The 22,655-nt window shown below is 38.5% G+C and overlaps 1 protein-coding gene across 1 annotated transcript; it reads left to right on the top strand.

The window, feature by feature from the left end:
* The first annotated feature begins 10,244 nt into the window (after positions 1–10,244).
* On the top strand, positions 10,245–21,115 carry LOC143847473 (GroES-like zinc-binding alcohol dehydrogenase family protein). Its single transcript, XM_077356296.1, has 7 exons — positions 10,245–10,655; positions 10,763–10,990; positions 11,584–11,657; positions 14,965–15,124; positions 15,750–15,869; positions 15,951–16,059; positions 20,683–21,115. The coding sequence occupies exons 1-7, from the start codon at positions 10,431–10,433 to the stop codon at positions 20,862–20,864; spliced, it is 1,098 nt and encodes a 365-aa protein (XP_077212411.1). The 5' UTR covers positions 10,245–10,430; the 3' UTR covers positions 20,865–21,115.
* Positions 21,116–22,655: the final 1,540 nt, after the last annotated feature.

Genomic DNA, 22,655 nt, shown 5'->3' with positions numbered 1-22,655 from the left:
GGTGAAAAATACCATCTACTAGTCCCTTCTATTTCTTAATGACGGATTTACCCTCGGTAAATGCTTAGGACCATCCAACTGCCGCAGTGCCTTTCGACGATCTTCACCCCCTAAAGTATTTCAAATAATTCACCCCCTTCTGGGATGAATTCACCCGTATTTTTTAAAATGGATTGTACAGCCCAACCCACACCTTAGGATGATCCAAACCGTCCATTCGATGGGCCGGGTTGTGCCCCAAATTTCATTACCATACGATGATTCTAACCCTCCGAACTAAAGAACGATTCACATTAATGATGGATTTACCCTCGGTAAATTCTTAGAACCATCACTTTATAATGACTATATCAACGGTCATTTTCACCATCATCTCTATTTTCTAAATGGGATCCCGTTTTAGAAGTATTTTCCTAATTTTTTAAACACATAATTACTTTCTTCTATTTAATTAATTATTTACCCAAGATGTATACTCATTGTATAATTAATTTTGTCTAATTCATTTAATTCATCCAAGGTGATTGCTCTCACATGCAACAGACAGTCATGAAATGCCCCCCCGGCAAATCCCTTGTTTTTTAAAATAGGTTATATCACCCTCAAACATGGAATAAGTTTATTTTCTAAATGATAGTGTGTATAGGCATATAAATTAGAAAGTAAACTAAAACAATAATTCATGTCACCGTTGATAATCACACGTGAGCATACGTTCTTATGCTAATCTTTAGTTGTATTTAGAAAAAGGGATTTCCTAGCGTCCATAGCAGAAGGGTTTTCGCGGATGGTCTTAGAAAAATCATTCGTTAATATTCTCAAACCCTTACATACATGCAAGGTGAGAAGTAAACACTAAAAAAGTGGTAAGTTGGGATCAAACCACCGACCTCTAGGTTGAAGAATAGAGCCTTGACTATTGAGCTAGAAGCTAAACACCAAGAAGAAGGCGGGGATAAAATTTGGGCATTGATCTTTTATGCATGTTCTTATTTCACTAGTTTTGCTTTATTTGTTAAAACCCTATTAGAAACTAATTCACATGTAACGATCTGTGATGCAATCCAAAAATTAGTAGCAAATATTGAGGATGGTTATTTTATGAAGATTCACAAATGGAAGTTTCATACGGGAAAATACGAAAGTTTTCGTGAATAATGAACTATTTTTGGAAGAAACTTGCAAGTTTATATGGTGGAGTTATTGGAAATGTGTGTTATTGGAAACTTGCAAGATCCTGCAATCTTGAAGATTTGGAAAAATGCTATTTCCTATTCTCTTAATATTTTGTTTCCTAAAGCTGAGTTACAATTTTCTTATTTAGTTTGTTTTCTAGATTTGATAAGCTATAGTTGCTTTTCTTATTTATAGTTAGTTTTTAACCTAGGAAAAGTTTAGTGTTTTAGGTAGATATGCCAATATAATTTTAGCTTCTTTTTAGATTTTGGACATCTTTTTAAAATGTAATAAAAGAGATAGAGGATTGGAATTGGGGAGTTTTTGAGATTGAATTAAATTTTATCTTCACGGCATACGTGAGATTTCGTACAAGTTCTTATTGTTATTTGTTCTTTCTTGGTTTTGTTTGATCTTGGTTTTTGGGCTGCGCCAGATTGGTATCAAAGCTGCTTCGTTCCTGCGATTGGCGACGGATCGATCATGCCACCGAAAAGAAGAGGCACTCGCACTGTTCCGATGGCGGAAATTCAGACACGAGACGAACTTGCCATGTTTCGAAGACAAGTTGAAGACTTGACGGCCCGGATTCTTCACTTGGAAACTTCTTGCCAAGATGAAGAAACCAAAGAGGAAGATGAAACCCGCCTGAGCCCTTTCTATGACAGTGTGCAAATGGAGGCTCCAGTGAACCCGCATGAAAGAGACAGCCGTAGTTGGGAATCCGGACTGAAAATAGAGATGCCCGAGTTCCATGGTGGATTGTTCGCGGAAGAGTTCTTGGATTGGTTATGCACGCTGGAAAGAATATTCGAGTTCAAAGGGGTTCCAAACCACAAGCAAGTCCAACTTGTGGCTTTGAAGCTGAGGGGACGAGCCTTGGCATGGTGGACACAAGTGGAACTGACATGATTCTTTCATGGAAAATCCAAAATCAGCACTTGGGAGAAGCTGAAGAAGAAATTGAAAGAAGATTTTCTTCCTTTTAACTGCCTTCAGTTTCCTTATCAACAACCACAAAATCGAGAAGGTAAGGAATTGCTTATTGATTTAGACAAGGAAAGTCAAGATGAACCCATCTACGACGAGTACGATGATGAAGATGAAATAGTATAACTATAACCCGTTTATGATGAGTACGGGGATGATGATAAAATATTTGAACTACATGGTGACGTTGGGGAAGCCTTTGTCATTCAAAAGGAAATGATTTCACTTCAAGATATTTTTCTCGACTATCTTAGAGACAATAATGTCCATTCTACATGTACGGTGTTTGAAAAAAATTTCCTCGTTGGTTATTGACGGCAAGAGTTGTGAGAACATCCTATCAGAGTCTACCACAACCAAGTTACAGATTAACTTCACAGATCATCCAAATCCTCACAAGATTGTATGGTTGAAACGAGAAAGTGAAGAAGATTTGTTGGATGATAATGTATCGAATTCGAGGGCGAATTTTTCTCAACAGGGGGTGACTGATGCAATCCAAAAATTAGTAGCAAATTTTGATGATGGTTATTTTAGGAAGATTCACAAATAGAAGTTTCATAAGTGGAAAATACGAAATTTTCCGTGAATAAGGAACTATTTTTTGAAGAAACTTCCAAGTTTATATGGTGGAGTTATTGGAAACTTGCAAGATCCTGCAATCTTGAAGATTTGGAAAAATGCTATTTCCTATTCTCTTAATATTTTGTTTCCTAAAGCTGAGTTGCCATTTTTTTATTTAGTTTGTTTTCTATATTTGATAAGCTATAGTTGCTTTTCTTATTTATAGTTAGTTTTTAGCCTAGGGAAAGTTTAGTGTTTTAGGTAGATATGCCAATATAATTTTAGCTTCTTTTTAGATTTTGGACATCTTTTTGAAATGTAATAAAAGAGATGGATGATTGGAATTGGGGAGTTTTTGAGATTGAATAAAATTTTATCTTCACGGTATATGTGAGATTTCGTACGAGTTCTTCTTTTTACTTGTTCTTTCTTGGTTTTGTTTGATCTTGGTTTTTGGGCTGCGCCAATCTAAAATATTACAACGTGGCATTGAGCATTGTTACTTTTATCTGTGCAGGCATTTTTTTTTTTTTTGGGAGATGATATTTTCACCCCTCTGACGTGAAAATATGACGTGAACAGTTGGCAACTTTAACGATTTTTGACTTCATATCACGTTAAAAGGGGGGAATGCCTACTGAAGAGGGGTGAAAATATCATCACCCTTTTTTTTTAATTGCAAATCGATGTTTAGATTCTCTTGGTTTTATAATGGTACTCTTTCCTAAGACTCTTTTTTTCTAATTGACTATTGATACCTTAATTTTCGTGAGGTGTAGGCTTATAGCAACCTTTCATGTAATTTTAAATGTGAAATAAAAGAGAATGAATATCTTATACAATTTTAATTCCATTCGGACAATGCTCATATAGTGTATTAAGACCAGGTAAACGTTACTAGTATTTTTATTTTGGAAGAATAACATAATACGGTAGGGAAGACATTTTATTCCCAGTTAAAATGCCCATTGATTCCCCCCCCCCCCCTCCCCTCCCTACATAGTTACATTTTCAAGTCGTGGTTGGAGAGTTAGCTTTGTTTGGATTGTAGGAATTTTCTGGAAAAGTTTGGAAAGAAAAATATTTCCAAAATGACCTACTTTAACTTGAACTAATCCTATTCAATTTTTACTGAGAGGGAGCTTCAATTTATTATAATATCCCTCTAAAGTAACCATTATCATATTATTTCCCCCTAAATTGTTAAAAGAAAAAAGTTCCAATTTTAGGAAGGGGGGATTTTGGGTCATTGTGGGGTCTAGCAAATCAACAGACCTGATAACTTAGAGGCTACTCTCCACCTGTACTTTTGCTTTTTCAGGTTATTCCTTGAATTACTATTGGCATTATATCATTCCTTTTGCTTTTGTTGAAAAATATTCCCACTTGTCATGTGAAAAATTCGATTGATGTGTAGAAAGTGAGCATGAGAGGAAGGGAAAAAGAATATGATCTACACGGTTTACTACTCTTCTTTCTTCGTGCTTGCCTTATCTCTCTATTCCTTAATGATGCTCGTTTCTTCTTTATGCAAACATTATTTACCCCACCCATTAGGTTTAATTACTCGTAAACTATTTTATTCCCAAAATAACCTCAACCATTCGATGCGAATTTTAGGGTGCAACTTGGGTCGGGTTGGATCGGGTTGAGGCCTACCCTCGCCCCACCCGAAATAGCATTCCCTCAACCCTAACCCGACCCAACCCAAGCCTCGGGTTGAGGATTGTCAACCCTAACCCAATCCATCCCACTTGTTTTTTCCAAATTGGATTGAGTAGGGTTGGGTTTGGGTTCACCTTAGGCTAAAAAAAGCAAAGGTTGGGTTCAAGTTAGGTCGGGTTGACAAGGCCTCAACCCTAACACAACCCGAAATTAAATCGGGTTAGCTTTTCCCAACCCAAGGAAATGCCAACCTAACCCGAGCCAAAATCGGGTCGAACAAGTCGGGTTTGGGTTGCACCCCTAGGGAATTTGCAACCATATTTATAACATTCCTAATGCACCCGGTGAATACAGAAGGGTACTTTGGGGATTTTACCGCACACAGTGTTAAAAACTTCCATGGAGAAAGAAAGAAGAAGCATATTGTCCTCCTAGCTATTACGATGGCAAAAGGGGTTAACTTAGTGAAGAAGGAAGTTTCTGAGGCTGAGCATATGTCCCCTTTTTGGGCGAGATACGTGAAGAAGCTTGGTGACGAAAGGTATAAAGCGCCCCTCCACTATCACCCACTACAAACACGCATCTATTTAGATTCCTCTGACTGATAACATTTGCCATAAATCATTTTTTATTTTTTACGGACATGAAATGATATTTCCACCCATTTTAATTAACTTTTTCCTAAGAATGAGAGTATTTCTGTGCCGAGTTTTTATATGATGCCCGACCGTCAAGTAGCGTCAAAAAGCTTACGCCCTTGATATTTGATCCAACAGCAGCCCATTTTTAAGTATCGATGAATTGGACTTTAACAAGGTTACTTGTGCCTCATCTTCTTGATTGAAATAAACAAGAAATGAGAGTATTTCTATGCCATGCCTTTTGTTAGTCTTTTCTTGAACGTAAAGTCACTTTCAGGGGAAAAAAATAAACAAAAGGCCAAAAGGGGTGAACATGTTAGATGGAAATATAATTTCCCATTGTATCACACTTATACAAAAAATAAAAGCATAAAAAATTATTACACGTATAATTGTTAGTATTTTAATTTTGTGAATAAAAGCATACGGTGTTAAAAAAAATTAGCATATAATTGATAATATTTGAATTTAGGGAAATAACAAAATAAATGTTTTTATTTCCTGATCATAACTTATAATTGTTGAATTTTGGAAAATAACGCACACTAAACATTCTTAGTTTTAGCTCATAATTAATAAGGGAAATGTTATTAGCACTACCGTATTTTGATGAGGGCACTGCGAACTTTATTAAAAGTACGGTATGGCCCGCACCATAGGATGATCCAGAGAGTTCATTAGATGGGCCATAGCCTAAATAGGTTGTGGCCCAAAAATCATTTCCATAGGTTGATTCTAACCCTCTGATCTATAGAGGGTTAGGATCAACAATCTAACATTCAGATCGGAGGGTTAGGATCAACCTATGGAAATGATTTTTTAACATTCAGATCGGAGGGTTAGGATCAGACTATGGGAATGATTTTTGAGGCACAACCTATTTAGGTTGTGGCCCATCTAATGGACTGTTTGGATCATCCTATGGTGCGGGGCCATACTGTACTTTTAATAAATTGAGGAGTGCCCTCATCAAAATACAGTAATGCTGATGACATTTCCCGTTAATAATTATCAAATTACATAAGATAACATATTAAATGCATTTCTGTCCGGTTGCTAATTGGTAATCTTTAAGTTTTAGGGAAAATATACTATAAAAGGCTATATGATTAGAGTTTAATGGATAATTTTGAAACTTGGGGTAATAAACACACTTAATCATTATATGCCCATTTTCAATTAAATTCATGTTCCTCTGATCTTTTTTTTACGAGGTATAAAATAGCCAAAATACCCTTTCGTGTAAGATATATAAGAGAAAACCCCTATTACGAAGTACTGAAATAGGCTATTACTAAATGGCATTCCAGTAACTTGAATGGATGAGAAGAGTTTCCCTCAAAGGTTTCTTCCCCCTACTCAAGCTCGAATCAATAATTTTATCCTGCATACTGTTATAGCATCATTTATGCTTTTGATAAGAATGGAAGAAAATATCAGAGGAATAAAGACACAGAGTAAAACTTAGATGGAAAAAGGAGTAAGGTTCCACTAAAACTTGCCAATCGTGTAATTGAAAGAAAGAAATGTCATAGCTCCAAACTAGGAAAGAAAAAGAAAATGTCTAACATTTACCCATTTACACTGAGCATCAACAAGGCCCCGATTTGAGAACTACCATCCTAGTCACCACTCAAAACTATTCTCCCTGATCATCAAAGAAGCCAATAAATAAAAGTATAAAACCTCGGTGTGAGGATTGAAACCTAAATTCTCTCTTAATGAGCAAAAGAATTGTGGGAAAATCCCAAAGCCCACAAAAATCGACCCAATCAAGCCCCATGTTTGTCATTCATCTTTGTAATTTGCTCTCTTAAGACCTATAATACCTAGGTATATGACCCGCAGGAAACTAACAATCCCACTAGTAATAACCCCCTTTTTTTTTTTGTTAATCACAAGGAATCAGAAAAAGAATAAAGGACCGGAGGATTCAGCCCCGGCGATCTAGATGATCAATTTACAACCTGAGAAGGAAAAGGAAAAAACAAAAAAGAACAGCAGATTCCAAATCAAGGTGGAAGGAAAGTCGAATAATTCCAAAGCCGGGGCTAGAGGCTCCATCCCTTGCTAGCCTATCCGCCTCATTGTTCGCCAATCTTCTTACGCGATGGAAGGAGATAGAAGATCTCTCTATTCAATTCCCAATATCATCAAACTAATGAGCAAATCGCTGAGGATGGGGGAGAGACCCCTTCATCCATTTTATCGCATTCAGTAAATCCCCTTCAACGAGTATCTTATCAAGGATATCATGGTCTATGTGAGAGTCCACATCTGAAAGGGAGGGAAAGTTTCTGGGTTATATATGTGGATTCTCCCTCTCCCTATGTAGATGCGTTATCAGCATCTCCAAGGGATAGACCCCGTTGTGTGGGTCGGACACGGTTAGTATTGCTGGAAAACAAAATCGGGAAGGGTGAGAAAATCCATAACATAACACTATTTACACAGGGGGTTGAGTCGTCACAAGATGGTATTAGAGCGAAACCTCCCTCCCGTATGTGTTCCAGCGAGGACATTGTCCCCCAAGGTGGGTGGATCATGAGATCCCACATCGGAAAGGGAGGGAAAGTTTATGGGCTATATATGTGAATTCTCCCTCCCCCCATGTAGACGTATTTTCAGCATCTCCAAGGGGCGGGCCCCGCGGAGTGGGTCGGGCACAGTTAGTGCTACTGGAAAACAAAACCGGGGAGGGTGAGAAAACCCACAACTCGATAATATTTACACACAGGGGCCGAGGCGTCACATAATAGTATCAGAACGGGACCTCCCTCCAATATGTGTGCCAGTGAGGACGCTAGGCCCCAAGATGGGTGGATTTTGAGATCCCACATCAGAAAGGGAGGAAAAGTTTATGGGCTGTATATGTGAATTCTCCCGGTCCCAATATAGACATGCTTTCAACATCTCCAAGGGGTGAGTCTCGCAGAGTTTGTCGGACATGGTTAATGCTGTAGGAAAACAAAATTGGGGAGGGTAGAAGACCTAGAACAGGACAATATCTACAAAGTGGGGTCGAGGCGTGACATTATGGTACCAGAGCCGCATCTCCCACGGTACGATGTGCTAGGTGGATTGTAAGATCCCACACCGGAAAGGGAGAGAAGGCTCCTATGCTATGTATGTGAACTCCTACTCTCCCTATGTAAATAGGTTTTTAGCATCTCCAAGGGGCGGGCCCTGCGGAGTGGGTCGGGCACGGATAGTGCTGCTAGAAATCAAAACTAGGGAGGGTGGGAAAACCCAGAACATGACAATTTACATAGGGCGTTGGGGCGTCACAGTGTATCGGCATAATTCCTTGATAAACGGGTCTTACTTCTACCTCACGACAATTGGTCCGGAGAATGCCCAACAAGTTCAACCAACATGATCACGAAGAAGACCTCCTACTACTGTCAGCCCATGATTCCCTAGGTTAGAACCATCAAAGTTTATTACACTAGTAATAACTCATTATTTTTCACAAGATTGATCATCTGTTCTTGGACATTATTACCTCAACATCTTCGACCGTTATTGTTGTAATGATCGCTTTAAGGATTATTCGAATGAATCTTTGACGGGTTGACTTGTGAATGAGCTAATAGAGGAAGAAGATGTTGGGACTTTTTAAATTTTCCAAGGTGATGCTATGGGCATGCTTGGATCTATGGATTCTATGTTTTGAAAAAAAAAAAAATATTTTATGGGAAATGAGTTTTCCAATGTTTGGTTAACCCAAAGTGTAGAAAAAATTTAAGAAAATCTATGAAAGAACTTTTCAAGAAAAAACTTTTTGCACATCCATACCCTTCATTTCTCCTCTGTAGGAATTCCATGTGGGCCTCAAAGACTTTTCCTTCTCTTCCCCCTTTTCCCCCAAAAGAGAATCAAAATTTGATATATGCATGTTCGTGGTGTATATGAGGTTAATTAGTATGTAATTATTATGTAATTGTGGGTATCTGTTTTAGAGTTATGTGTAATGTAAGCGGGTTAATAGAGTAGTGACGTGCCAAACATTTATGATTGTATTTAAGAAGTTATCTCAACAGAAAATGAGGAGAATTATGGTGTATTCGGCAAGGCTTCTCATTCTCGCCTGAATAAACAGGTGGGGATCAGGTAGATGAGAATCCGTAGAAACGACTAATAGCCGCTCTTTAGAATCCTAGGTTTAAGTCGTGCAAAACGCAATAATATTAGAAGCTGACTTTCTGGGCTAGAGACACAGAATGACACAGAATGAGATTTTCTAGATTCTCCACACATCTCATTCTTGTCACCTAAAAAGTGGCGGAAACCATTGTCTAAATGGTTGCCGAACACACCCTTAGTAACCAAAAATGGAAACTTTCTTTTCAAAAGAGTCATGGTCCATCTTTAATTGAGCTGTTATGAGGTCCGGTTGCCTTGAATCAAACTATCTCCCCTCATTTTCTTTCTTTATTTGTATTACTGACAATCAATTATTAATTTGAGATTGATCTTATACAGAGGTTGAGCCTCTAGCTCAACAGTAGAGGCTCTTGTAACTCAACCTTCATTTCGCAGGTTCAATCTCAGAGTACTTTTCTGCGATTTGCTAGGGAACATCACACATAAGGCATTTCGCAGACAGACCAATGCCTTATGTGAGATGAATTAAATGAATAAGACAAAATCTGAGCCTAAGTGGCTGCTCTCTGTTGCAACAGCTGCTCCGCTAAATGCCTTGTGCGACGATGGTCCCTAGCAAATCCCTACTTTTCGTATTGTTCTTATGATGCTTATTCTTTTCTTTTTGATATAACTACTTCTCAAGGGCTGCCTCCCTAGCAATCAATCCTTGTTGGCACTTCCAAATCCTTTGGGGCACGTAACAAAATTGGGCTATCACTACAAATAAAAATGTGGGAGAGAGAGAGAGAGAGAGAGAGAGAGAGAGATTAGGTGATTCAGTCCTTGCCTATGGAAGCCAATAATTGATTGGCTGGCTTAGATCATCCAAAAGGATAACCTCCGGGTTCAAAACAAATCTAGGGAGATGATTTTTTTCGCCCCATACAGGATAATGCACCCCACTGTCAACGTGAATTGTGGGCAGACTTTAACGCTTTTTGACGTCAAATAACGTTAACAGTGGAGCGCATTATCCTACAGAAGGGCGGAAAAATCATCGCCCCAAATCTATTGGAAAAAAAAGAGACCTAAACGCGGGCCACGAGTACATGGTTTAGAAAGAACTCGTATGGATGCAAAACAGACACAACATCCTCCCCATTTCCACTTCTCCAAACAAAAAACTCTCTTTCCTTCATTCGGTAGCCTAGATGCGTCATTTGCCATTTCCGTCGTCTTCCAAGGCGTCGTTTCCAACTTGTACCAGGGTTTAAGCCGTCAAAAACCTCTAATTAAGGGGAAAAAATGCGGGTGTGGAGATCATTACGTGGCTCCTCCATTCCATCGCTAGGGGCGTCGAAGCTAAGAGGAATCCGGTTCAACTCCAGCAGTTGCAGAGCCATCGTCTTACCTCGATTCGGTGGGCCCCACGTCCTCGAAGTGCGTCCCAACGTCCAAATTCCAGATCTCAACCCTCGTGATGTTCTCGTCCGCGCTCGTGCCGTTTCCATCAATCCACTCGATACTCGCGTCAGTCTTCTTCCAATCTATATCTCTTCTTTTGATAGATACACCTCTCTCTCTCTCTCTCTCATAAGAGATGGATTTACTCATTTTTTTTTTCTTCAAATGTTCAGATGAGATCTGGTTATGGGCGTTCCATATTTGAACCGCTTTTGCCGCTGATTTTGGGTCGTGATATTAGTGGTGAAGTTGCAGCTGTTGGAGCTTCGGTTGGGGCATTCAGCGTGGGCCAACAAGTTTTCGGGGCGCTCCATCCCACCGCCCTCAGAGGTACTTACGCTGATTATGCCGTTCTTTCCGAAGATGAGCTTACGCAGAAACCAAATTCGTTAACACATGTGGTATGTTAATTCTTTAGGAATTTTTTTATATTTTATTATTATTTTTTTTTTTTTGTAGTTTCAAACTCATCAACTACACCTCCTGACTTTTCAATGCTTATGACGTAGACCCCCTCATTTACGGTCCGTCCACAAATCGAAAGGTTAGGATGATCCTATGGAGCTGATTTTTTGGGCTCACCCTATCTATGTCAGGGCCCATCAAATGAATGCGTTGGATTATCCAAACAATGCGGTCCCACTGTGTTTTTGGTCGGCGGACTATAGAAGGTTCTCTAGTCGACCGACTAGAGACGAGATCTTAATTAGCATTGATAGTGTTTCAAAAGAAGGTGTCTACCTTATACACATTGAAAAGTCAGGGGTTGTAGCTGATGAGTTTGAAACTAAAGGGTCATCGTTGAATGTGTCACAAAGTTGAGAGGGGGTAGCTGTATTTTTCCCTTTTTTTTTTTTTGCAATTGCTCTTTTCTTCGTAAGTACTTAATATCGTGTTGTTAATTTCATACTGGCACACTTTTTAGGGTAACATTTCCTTAATTATTTGGAATATGATAGTTAATTTTGCTTAATTTTACTGTGTGATATTGTAGGAAGCAAGCGCCATCCCTTTCGCTGCATTGACTGCTTGGCGTGCTCTAAAGAGTACTGCCAGGATTGTTGAAGGGTATGTCTATGAATACTTGCTTGTCGATGTAGGAGCTGATTTTTTATTACTATGCATATACATATAGAGCATTCTGTATAACAAATCTATCACACATTTTTATTTTGGTTTTTTATGTCATTTTTTTTTTCATTCAAATCACATCTATATACGTGCTAAATTTTGTAGACAACCCTTTTTGCAATTGATATCCATGATAGTACTTTCAGCTTCTATATTTGATTGAGGTTGGAGCTAGCTATATTGATGTATCTGGAACTAAGCTGTTCACCACAATGAAATGATGAGTGTCTTTACAGATTTACAACAGGGCATTTTACCCATCATGAACTCATTCACTTTACAATTTTAGTGTCTTGGGTTTTTTCTTTATTGTTATGGGTGATGAATGATGCGATGATGCTTCCTAGTGTATGATGTGAGGTACATTGTCTTTTTTTTTTTGAAAGGGCAAATAGATAATTTACTAATAAACGAGACCGAGGAAGTCCCGGTTTCTTGATATCTGTAGAGTTTATGTTTATGTGAGGTACATTGTCAAAAATGTTTGTCTTGATTGACCATGTCGGCTCCTTCCTAGGATAGCTCCACTTTAGTGTTGTTTTGTTTTGGGGGTTGTGGATGGTATAGGGGATGTATCTAGTATTGTTTTCCATAACATGACATAGGGAAGACCAAAAAAGAATAAACTTGAATCAGCAAAATAAACAAAGAAAGATAAAAAAGAAAACAAACAAACAAAGAACAGAAGAGAATAACAATAGGTGGAGGAGGTGGTGGCAGTCATGTGTGCCCTTTGCTTTCTTTTTCATATTGGTGAATGGTTCACCAGAAGGATTCTTCAAAAGCTCAAGGGTTTTTTGTTAGAGTGATTCTTTTTCCTTTTTTCTTCCTGATTATTTCTGAGACTAGTAGCAAGATGATGATAAGGGCTAAAGCTGGAGGGAATATTCATGGTTTCGTTATCTCCTCATCTGGCTAGATATCTCTCACTTGCATTTTGCGAATGCCACACTTTTATCAAGTGAAGTTAGTGAAGAGAAAGTGAGAAACATGAAAGCAGTTTTACACTTTTTTGAGGCAACTACTTGGTATTATGTTATTATGAACAACTTTCATAAGAATCTGTTATGGGGTTTGGATGGATCGAGGAATGGTGGACCGATTTGTGTTATTGTTGGGATGTAGATCTGCTTCTATTCCCAATGCATATTTGGGTCTCCCATTACATGTGGACCTAGTTAGTGTAAGAGTGGAGAGGCAGCTGTCTTTGTGAAAGAAGAGCATGCTATCTCGAGGTGGAAGAATCACTTCGATAAAGGTGGTACTTGTGAATATGCTTTTGTATTTCATGTCATTATTCTAAAGCTTGATTAGTTTGATTGAGAAAATGAGCAATTGGACAAGAATTTTATGTAGAATGATAAAGTGGAATGTAGGAAGTACCATCATGTTAGGCGGGACGTTGTTTGCAACTCAAGAAGGAAGATGGGCTTAGTTTTCGTAGACTGAGAGTTATGAACACATTGTTATTAGAAGATGAGCACATCATCTTCCAAAAAGATGTACTACCATGGCTATGCAGAAAAGAAATTCACTAAATTCGGACTTTCACATGTTTTCATACATTTGACACGAGGCTGCATCTAGTTTCTGTTTCTATAATAGTTTTTTTATTGTACTGATCTCATTCTTTTGTTTCCTCATTTTTATCTTACAAAATCCACATCCTCATTTTGCTTGCCTAGTAAACCAATTCATACCTAGCTATGGATTGCACCCATGGAAAGAAAGTGCTTCCCTGCAGATGAAAAGCAATGCATCCACACCCTAAAAGAGCGTAGAAAGAATATCAGCCAATCAATCGGGATACCATTTTTTGGGTACGTAAGCGGACTAGAAGCCACAAACTCGTGTTTGCAACACTGTTCAACTGAGATATCGGTCTAAGCCTAATGTGGATAGAATTTCACGAGAGAATAGAAATTGAAACGATTTGAAGTGGAAGTGGTCTCACTGAGAGTCGGACTCGGGCTATTGGATTCAAAGTCCAATGTCATGACCATGAGACCATGAAACCCATTTTTCTAATTGGGATACCATTTTGTTCTATTTTTTCCCTACTGGTAATGAATTCTCTCAAGGTGATAGCGCTTATGGATTAAACTTTAGCGATGATGATACCCTTATTATTATTATTTTTTTGTTTTTTGTTTATCTAGGCTATGGTTTCTCTGTGTTTTGTTTCATACTAATAACAGCAGCTCTACCACTACCACCAAAGCTTTATATTTATTCAGTATAGACTATAGAACCAATCTTTTGATAAAAAAGCACCACCCTACCAATAATGTTTATGATCAGCTGCTTTATTGGTTTACAAACCTTCTATATCACATGTCCATGTATCCCAAAAAAATATGAAATGCTTTTGCAGCCATAGTTAAATGGTTTCTTTTACTCTTGGCATATTCTTGTTTCATGCTATAGTAATGTGGCCGCCAAGGCTGCAGTCTGCTTTTCCCCTTCCAGTCCCCACATTATTAGTCTCTTCAGCATCATTTCTTTTATTTGTTACTAACCCACCTTTTTAGCATGTGGGCTCTATCAAAGCAAATAACTTAATCAGCTACACCAAACTGTAGGGAAAGTAGAGTATCTTCTTGTTGGTGCCTTGACTGTGAGTAAGCTTCAGTAGCTATGAGCATAGTTCATGGTGTGGAGCACCATAGGGCAGAGCCTTAAGAAACTTATCTCAGGTGCAGGAACTTTTGGGTTTTGTTTACTTAATAACCCTCAGTTGAGTACATATTGGTGTTATAAGGGCTATATGGAGTCTAGGATTTTCCAACTGGTCCTTTGTAGGATTTTTTTTTAAAATTTTTGGTGGGGAGGCTGGGGTTTGGTGGGACCCTTACCAGTACATACACTTTTCCATTACAATCAGAACTAACCAAAGAGAGAGAAGAGGGGAAATTACTAGGATTAATCTCTTCAACATGTATTTTCAAATGGAACTTTGACAGCATGTCAGCTGCTTCATTGACTTCTCTCCGTGTGTCAGGTTTCTCGGAAGCTAAAAGTACATTCTAGGAGTTATTCTCTTATTATTATTTTTATCTTCTCTCATGAACTTCCATAAGATACTTATTTTCATTTCATTTTTTTGTACTGGATACTTATTTTCTTTTCATTCATAGTGGATATTGTTAATGGGAGTGCAATTCAAATGTATGTAGCCACTTCTCTTGAAAAACTTTGGTATGTCTTTCTCTGTCATTCTGAGGTTTCCTATGTCACTCCCTAGACAAAGGGTGTTGGTGCTGGGTGGAGGAGGTGCAGTTGGACTAGCTGCAATTCAGCTCGCAGTTGCTGCAGGGTGCAAAGTGTCAACTACATGTGGGCCAAAAAGTATTAATTATGTTTTGGAAGTGGGTGCTGAGCAAGCTATTGATTATACCGCAGAGGTAATGATGTTGAGTTTCAGTTTTGATTTATTTTCATTGCGTAGTTCCTCTGCTTAATTAATAACTGCAAAGATTACCTTATGTTGGTGATTAGCTTTGTCCCTATACTGTTGTATGTGGTAAAATCTCACACTGCACAAGTGAAACCTCCATCGTTTAGTCATGAGTTGTTTTCACCTAGTTTTGTCCCTTTACCTCTGAAAAATCTCACACTGCACACGTGAAACCGCCATCGTTTAGTCACTGGATATTCATGCCAAATCTTTTCAGTAGGCTCTGTCATTATTATTTTTACTTAATTCACTTTATCTAAGCTGATCAATCCTGCATTCATGCATAAACAGTGATCTTGCGCATCCTTTTATGCATATACATAGAAAACCTTACTTGTAAGTAGATGAGAAGTGCAAGTGTTGTTCAATCATTAGTTCCCAACCATAAGGCGAGTGGAATCTGATACATAAATCAGTTAATAAAAGAATGGAAAAAGCTTTTATCGTGTCACTTAAGTTATAGAGGAATTCCTGAACCCAAAAATTAAAAATGATATTTCGAGTTTGTTCTAAATTCTTCATTTTATAATATCTGGAATAATCATTTCTAATTTGTGTACTTTGATTTACAGGATATTGTACTAGCAATCCAAGGGCAATTTGATGCCGTTTTAGACACTATAGGAGCGCCAGAAACAGAAAGAATAGGCATCAACTTTCTTAAGAGAGGTGGCCACTATATGACCTTGCAGGTAAAAGAAGGGAATTTTTATGAGAGCAGGAATTTCAAATACTTATTTTTTGAATGCATTTTATTGTCATTTATATTGTAGGGGGAGGCTGCAACTCTTGCAGATAGGTATGGATTGGCTGTTGGGATTCCTGCAGCTACAGCCATTTTGCTGAAGAAACAAATTCTATACCGTTATTCTCATGGAATAGGTACAAAAGGAATGATCATCCGAGTTTATCATATTAATACTGGATCTTTTGTTGTCTAGAGCTCTTTTGTCTTTGTTTCATTTTTAGTTGATGAAGATACTTATTAGCTACAAACTGCATACATCAGATAAAACACTTGTTTCTCCAATTTTGAAATATGAACCTAAACCCAGGATTTTAAGTAGTGATTTAGTGTTTCTAGATTTCTGGAAGGTATCTTTGGTCATCTCAGAATATGCCATTTCCATATTATACGGTACATAAACTGATGTTCCAAAAGGAATTTCTAAATATTGGAATGAGGAAGCCTAACTTTTATTTTAGTTTAGATGCGGAACCTACTAGAGGCTGTTTATTTAAGTGCGTGAGGAATGACACAACCTAAAGGATGAAACATTTTCTATTCTTGATGTTTGTGTGAAGAAGACTAAATTTGGAAGTTGTAAGAGGGTCTCCAATTTTAGTTAACATACAAATGAGGAGAATGCAGACACTTTTTAGGACTCAACAAAATAACAAATAAGGCCTCAGATTTTGGCACTGACCTTTGATTGAGGAGATCGCACAGTACTTGTTTGTTTTTTCCTTTTCATGTAAGACAGATGCTGTGCCTTGAATTGGATTTTATGTACAAATAGTACCATATAGTGCTTCAAAGTGTAGTGTCTTCTTGTATGTGTGTTTGAACCAAGGCACTTCTGCTAAAACAAATGGATATCTGGTCTGTTGGTGTGCAAAAAAATGAGTTTGCCACAAGGTTTCCTTGCGACACTGAAAAGATAACATTTTATATCCAGTTATGCAATGCATTTTTATCCGATGCCTACCAAACTTATCGGCACACTTATCGTTACAAACATATTTATTTTACAAGGATAGTTCATTATTTGGAAAATTGTGATATTCAACATGCACATCGAGCACACATATCCCACATGCTACTAGGATAATCCTGATCACATTTATATCCAGTTACGTGACACATTGCATGCAACACTTACCGGCAGCCTTTTTTAATCCAACCAGGCATAGAGAACGAACACTTGCTTAAAGCCAAACATGTTGATCAGTTGATATATTCATGGGCACAAGCATATTCTATGTACTATCTTTTCTTTGGTGGTAGGATTACTTTAATCAAGGCCGCTCTTGCGAATTTCCCTGAATATTTAATGTTCTTATTTAAGATTCCTAAGTCTGTTGCCAAAAGGATTGAGAAGCTTCAAAGAGATTTTCTTTGGGAATGCCATTAAAAAAAAGAGAGTTTCTTTGGGAAGCAGGGGAAGAAGATGAACATATTGTGAAGTGGCATATTGTGTGTCGTCCAAGGTTGGAAGGAGGCCTTGGTCTTTGGGAATTGAAGCATTGTAAGTATGGAGATTGGGAGAGCTCTCTTTGGAGGTTAAATATAGAGAGGGTTGGGAAGGATGGGAGGGAAGAGAGAGTTAGCGGTCGAGGCTTGGGTGTCTAGCGGGATGTCTGCTGCGTCAAAGAGGCGTGTGCTTCGTTTATTAGGTTTAGGGTAGGGAAGGGGAGGGGGATAGAGTTCGGTTGTGGGAGGAAGTGTGGTTGGGTCATAGTCCACTTTATCTTGAGGTTATGAGCCTCTATAGAATTGTTTGTGAGAAGAGAGTTTTTTTTTACTGTTTTGAAAAGGTTGGATGGGAGGCTAAAAAAATAGAACCCATCACATTGGGATTTATAGATAGAATCTTACTTCTAAGCAATACCAATCCTTGGTAGGAAAAGGATCAGAGCTATCATGTGGGATCATGGAATATCCATCTTAACAATAAATTCTCTTGATGTTAAGATATTTATGCCAAGGGCTATAGCTCAATTAGGTAGAGCATCTCGTTTACACGTGCGCACATGTATAGGATGTACTCAATGTGTACGAGCCTGCCCCACAGATGTATTGGAAATGATACCTTGGGATGGATGTAAAGCTAAGCAAATTGCTCCTGCTCCAAGAACAGAAGACTGTGTAGGTTGTAAGAGATGTGGATCATCCAAGGCACATTAGCATGGCGTACTCCTCCTGTTCGAACCGGAGTTCGAAACCACCACATCTCCGGGTCAGGCGTTGATGAGCATAAACTATCCATGTGGCTGAGAGCCCTCACAGCCCATGCACAACGACGCAATTATCAGGGGCACGCTCTACCAGTGAGCTAATAGTCCTGCGTGGGAGGCCCACTATGCCAAAAGCAAGAGAAAGCCCGTGGGGTTGGGAGTATCGTCATCTCAAGGACGATGAGCTCATTACCATCATGGTTTTAAATTTCCCCGAAACGACCGAAATTTTTCCATTTCATTTCCAGTGAATCGAAATCTCAATTAATTCCTTCCGTGTCATTATTTCCGTCTGAAATTTCTGAAATATGACCGAAAATTCGATCGAAATTCTCGAAATTTGACCGAAATGGCCAGAACAACAAAAAATGGAAATATGTTATGATTTTCATCTTATTCTATCTCATTAATGTAGAGAATGATATTTGGTAGGAAGCGTCATTGAACCTGACAACAAAGTAACCGTATCTTATGCATGTGATGTTAGATCGGCATGGGACCAATAATACCTCATGACTATGCGGTATTGACATAGAGTTGGGGTCATTGGAGGGGAGACGGTCATTGTACTTTCTTATACTTCATTACATTGTACCTATTTATTGACTTTATTGTTTCAGACATGTGCGACAATGCATGTCACTAGGTATTTGACGTGATTAAGCTATTATGGATGACTTTCTTGATTATGTTTCCGTTTCGTGCCGACCGAAACCAAAACCGAAATTTAAAACCTTGATTACTGTATTCGATATCCTTGGGTGCCTTGATATCGTGGTAATTGCATCTTGCCTTGAGGATCGTAGAATTTGGGCTTCAGATCCTAAAGGTGTGTTCTCGATTCGGTTGTTTGTCTCTTGTTTGATTAGGGGCCCACGTCAGACTAGTATTTGATCCAAATTATGATTGGTGTGCATTCATCCTAAGGTTCAGTGCTTCGGATGGACGTCGCCCATGACAAGATTAATACATTGTCCTTAGAAGCAAGTGTTGCTTCTTGGCAAATATGTGCGTTGTCTGCAAGGTCGACGAGTGGAGTGGTAATCATCTCTTTATCCATTGCTCGATTGCTAGAATCGTGTGGGGCCATATCCTTAGGTGGTTTAGCATGTTGTGTGTGTCTCTCAGAGGGGTGGATTTGTGACACCTCGGTCAGAAAGGGAGAATCCTTGGAGCATGAGTCCATTCATGGTGATTTGGTGCCTCTGGTCATAATGGAACCTTGGGAGTTCGAAGGATAAAGTGAAGAGTGTTAAGAGGGATTGTGTGTCAAGCAAGGCGGCTTATCGTTTTGTGGGCACGCGGGCAGGAGTAGTTTTTTTGGCTATTCTGTTTGTGAGATTACTCGTAATTGGCCTACTACTGTCTTGGAGAGAGTGCCTAAAGGGAAGTGCCTCCCTAAATGGACTCCACCATCCCTCAACTATATTAACCTTAACTTTGATGGAACATCTTTGTGCAATCCGGACCCTGCTAGAGTGGGTGGTGCGTTTAGGGACCATTTGGGGGGCGTGGTGGTTGCCTTCTCGGGACCTATTGGAGGAGTTATTCTAATGAGGCCGAGGTTCATGCTATTCTCACTGGTATCAGATTGTACTAGATTCTTTTTTACAGACAATGAATGCTAGCGGAGGATCTGAAGTGATTGCATGGGTTGGAGGTTCTTCTTTGGGTCTGTGGCATTTCTCCAATTTTATCAATGAAATGAGAAACGTTACTAAACTATATGACTATTTTTTTGGATTTTTTCATTCACTCCGCAGTGCAAAGGTATTGGCACTCTTTAGCCAAGAAGGGTGTCTGATGTCTCTAATGATTCATTGTATGTGGGGCAATCTTTGTCCCCTTTGTAATTGGTGCTAATGTTTCTGTTTATTTATTTTTTGAATGATAAGTTTTTGTTTATGTTACCTATCAAAAAAAAAAAAGGGTTTTTGTTTATGTTGTCTAACTTTTCTCAGGAAGAAAGTATTCTATGTAACAAGTATAGGTGATCATTATTTGAAGAGTTGGTATGCCCATTTTTTGAATGATGACATAAAAAAGGAAGAAGAGGAAAAGATGATCTTGGAAAATAGTAACTATACTCTCAGTTCCGACATTTCCTACATGTCATTAATGTTCTGTCATTAATTTGGGAATTACATAAAATATTCAGCCACATACATTTAAAGTTTCACTACTAAATCGAGAATCATGCATGGTTCCCAGACAGGTGATGAATATGTTACATGTTGGTCATTGTTGACTTGTGCAAGGCTGAAGTTTGTCAGTCTCGTCAATCATGTTCTTCCTAAACTGGGAATTCAAATACCAAGTTTGATGATATAATTAACCTTTTGAGGGATTAAATGATAGGCCATTTGAATTGCTTCTATGGGTTTTAATACCGATGAGGGTTAACATGAATGAAACATTGAAGAATTGCATGCATTGTTTTTTTGGATGTATGTAGGAATTCTCCCATGTTTTCTTCTAGTTATTCAAATGTCAAAGCAGCAGGTAGAGCCTTCTTACAACATGTCAACTCGATTTTTTGATGTGCAGAGTATTGGTGGACGTACATGAGGGCTGATTCTGAAGGGTTAGATGAGATTGGGAGGCTCTCAGAAGCTGGGAAGTTGAAGATACCTGTGGATAAGACATTCCCCATCACACAAGCAAGGGAGGCCCATGAGGCAAAAGAAAAGAGGCTTGTTCCTGGTAAGGTGGTGCTAGAGGTTGACTGACTGACTGAGGAAATTAAGCATGCATGAGCTCCATCAATACCATCATTTGTAAGTAGGACTAGGAGTCATTATATCCCTCTGTAAATGCAGCAGTTCCTCCTAGAAGAGTCATTACATCTCTTTCTTTATAAACAACAGAAGAAGATTTGCTTCTGTATAATAAATCAGGATTGTTATTCTTTTTTTAATGATGGGTAGGTGCTCCAAGGAATTCAATAAATTCATGTGTCGGATTAGACACTTTTATGGTTGCTTCGTCTGTAACTTGGCAGTATAAACTTGTTAAAAGGTCCCAAGTGAGATGTGGAAGTGCTGCTTGTATATTTCTTCTACTGTTTGGTTGTACAACTTCTGGAGTTTACTAGGCGTTTTGGCCTGTTTTTTTTTTTTTTTTGGGGTGGGGGGGCACATCAGCTACCAGTAGGGTATGTTTTGATTCAAATTACTAGAAAACTACATGCCTTGTATCCTCATGTGGCATTACTTTTGTGCCCCCCTGCCAAACTACTTGAAGCAAGGGTTTTTTGGTTTTTTTCAAAGTCACCATTTTATTCATAACCCAAAGAAAGATACAACAGTAACTTAGGGACAAGGTGCCCCGTATAGAAATTCCAGCAATAATCTCAATCCTCCTAGGCTCTACATTCCATACACCTCTAGCTCTGCACTAAAGTCAGGTCTCTACTTACTCCCCCATTGCATCCTTTGCTAATTTATCAGCCTTTTCATTTGCTGATCTCAGTATATGCTGAAATTTTGGATTAGTTATCCCCGCTAAATCTCTAATGTCTTCTCGCATCTTGTTAGCTTTCAAGCCATTTACTTTGTTTGAAGCCCAAGCCCCAAAACATGACATTTGATGACTCAACCTCAATTAGTAGGTTTGATGTAGATCCACCAAAGTTCTTGACTATAATTTAGAGCCTTTCAGACCGTTTTATCAATAATCAGAATCCTCAATTTGTCGATCTAGCTCAAGTGAAGGACTAATCATGCCACTTGAATATCTAAATCCTTTGATCTTCAAGGGATCAAGATATTTGGGGAAATCAACGGGTCGTTACATTGGGGGCCTAGTCCCTCTATAATACACCATTTTAAACCCCAAAGTAAAAGCTATAAAGCTCTAGGCTCAGCTTCGTTTGCATGCACGTGCCTGCAGATCATTTGGATTTAAGGTGGTTTTCCGCTTAAATTGCCTTCCATTTGAATCCTGAACTACTTGAAAAAAAAAATGTGGTTTTCCACTAGTAGATCCTTTGGATTTAGCACTTTTCCCTCTTTTTCTCACCTATATATTGGTACTGACACCCCTATTGCCCCCTTTAATTTAGTAAAAACACTCCGCATCAGGAAACTACACTGCTTACTACTACTCTATGAGTCTATTACACGTGTTGAGTACTTCACTTCCAATTCATCCTTACTCAATACAGGGCAACTACGTACAACCAAATTGACCCCCTAGTGAACTAATTTTGATAAGATAATACTACCACTCTCAATCGTTAATTATTACTTTGATAAGATTGACCATGGTAAGAGTTTTGCCTTGTTTGTCCCACAACAACCAATGATTTGAGTTTTTTTTTATAAAGAGAACTAATCAATGATTGAGTTTTATCCCAGAAAAAATTGAGGATTAGTGTAACTCCTACCAGAGGTGACATTTCACTTGTAAACATTTTTTTAAAAAAATATAAAGTATTTTTCAAGGATAAAAATCATATGTATAGAGCTTATCCAAGACAACCTATCTTTGAATACAAGGTAGCCCAGGATAAAGCCTGA

The sequence above is a fragment of the Tasmannia lanceolata genome, unplaced genomic scaffold (assembly GCF_043159265.1).
Source record: "Tasmannia lanceolata isolate RefF3 unplaced genomic scaffold, GAP_Taslan_0.1 ptg000015l, whole genome shotgun sequence".
Taxonomy (NCBI): Eukaryota; Viridiplantae; Streptophyta; class Magnoliopsida; order Canellales; family Winteraceae; genus Tasmannia; species Tasmannia lanceolata.
Note: the sequence above shows the minus strand (reverse complement) of the source record. Positions and strands in the feature narration are given on the sequence as shown.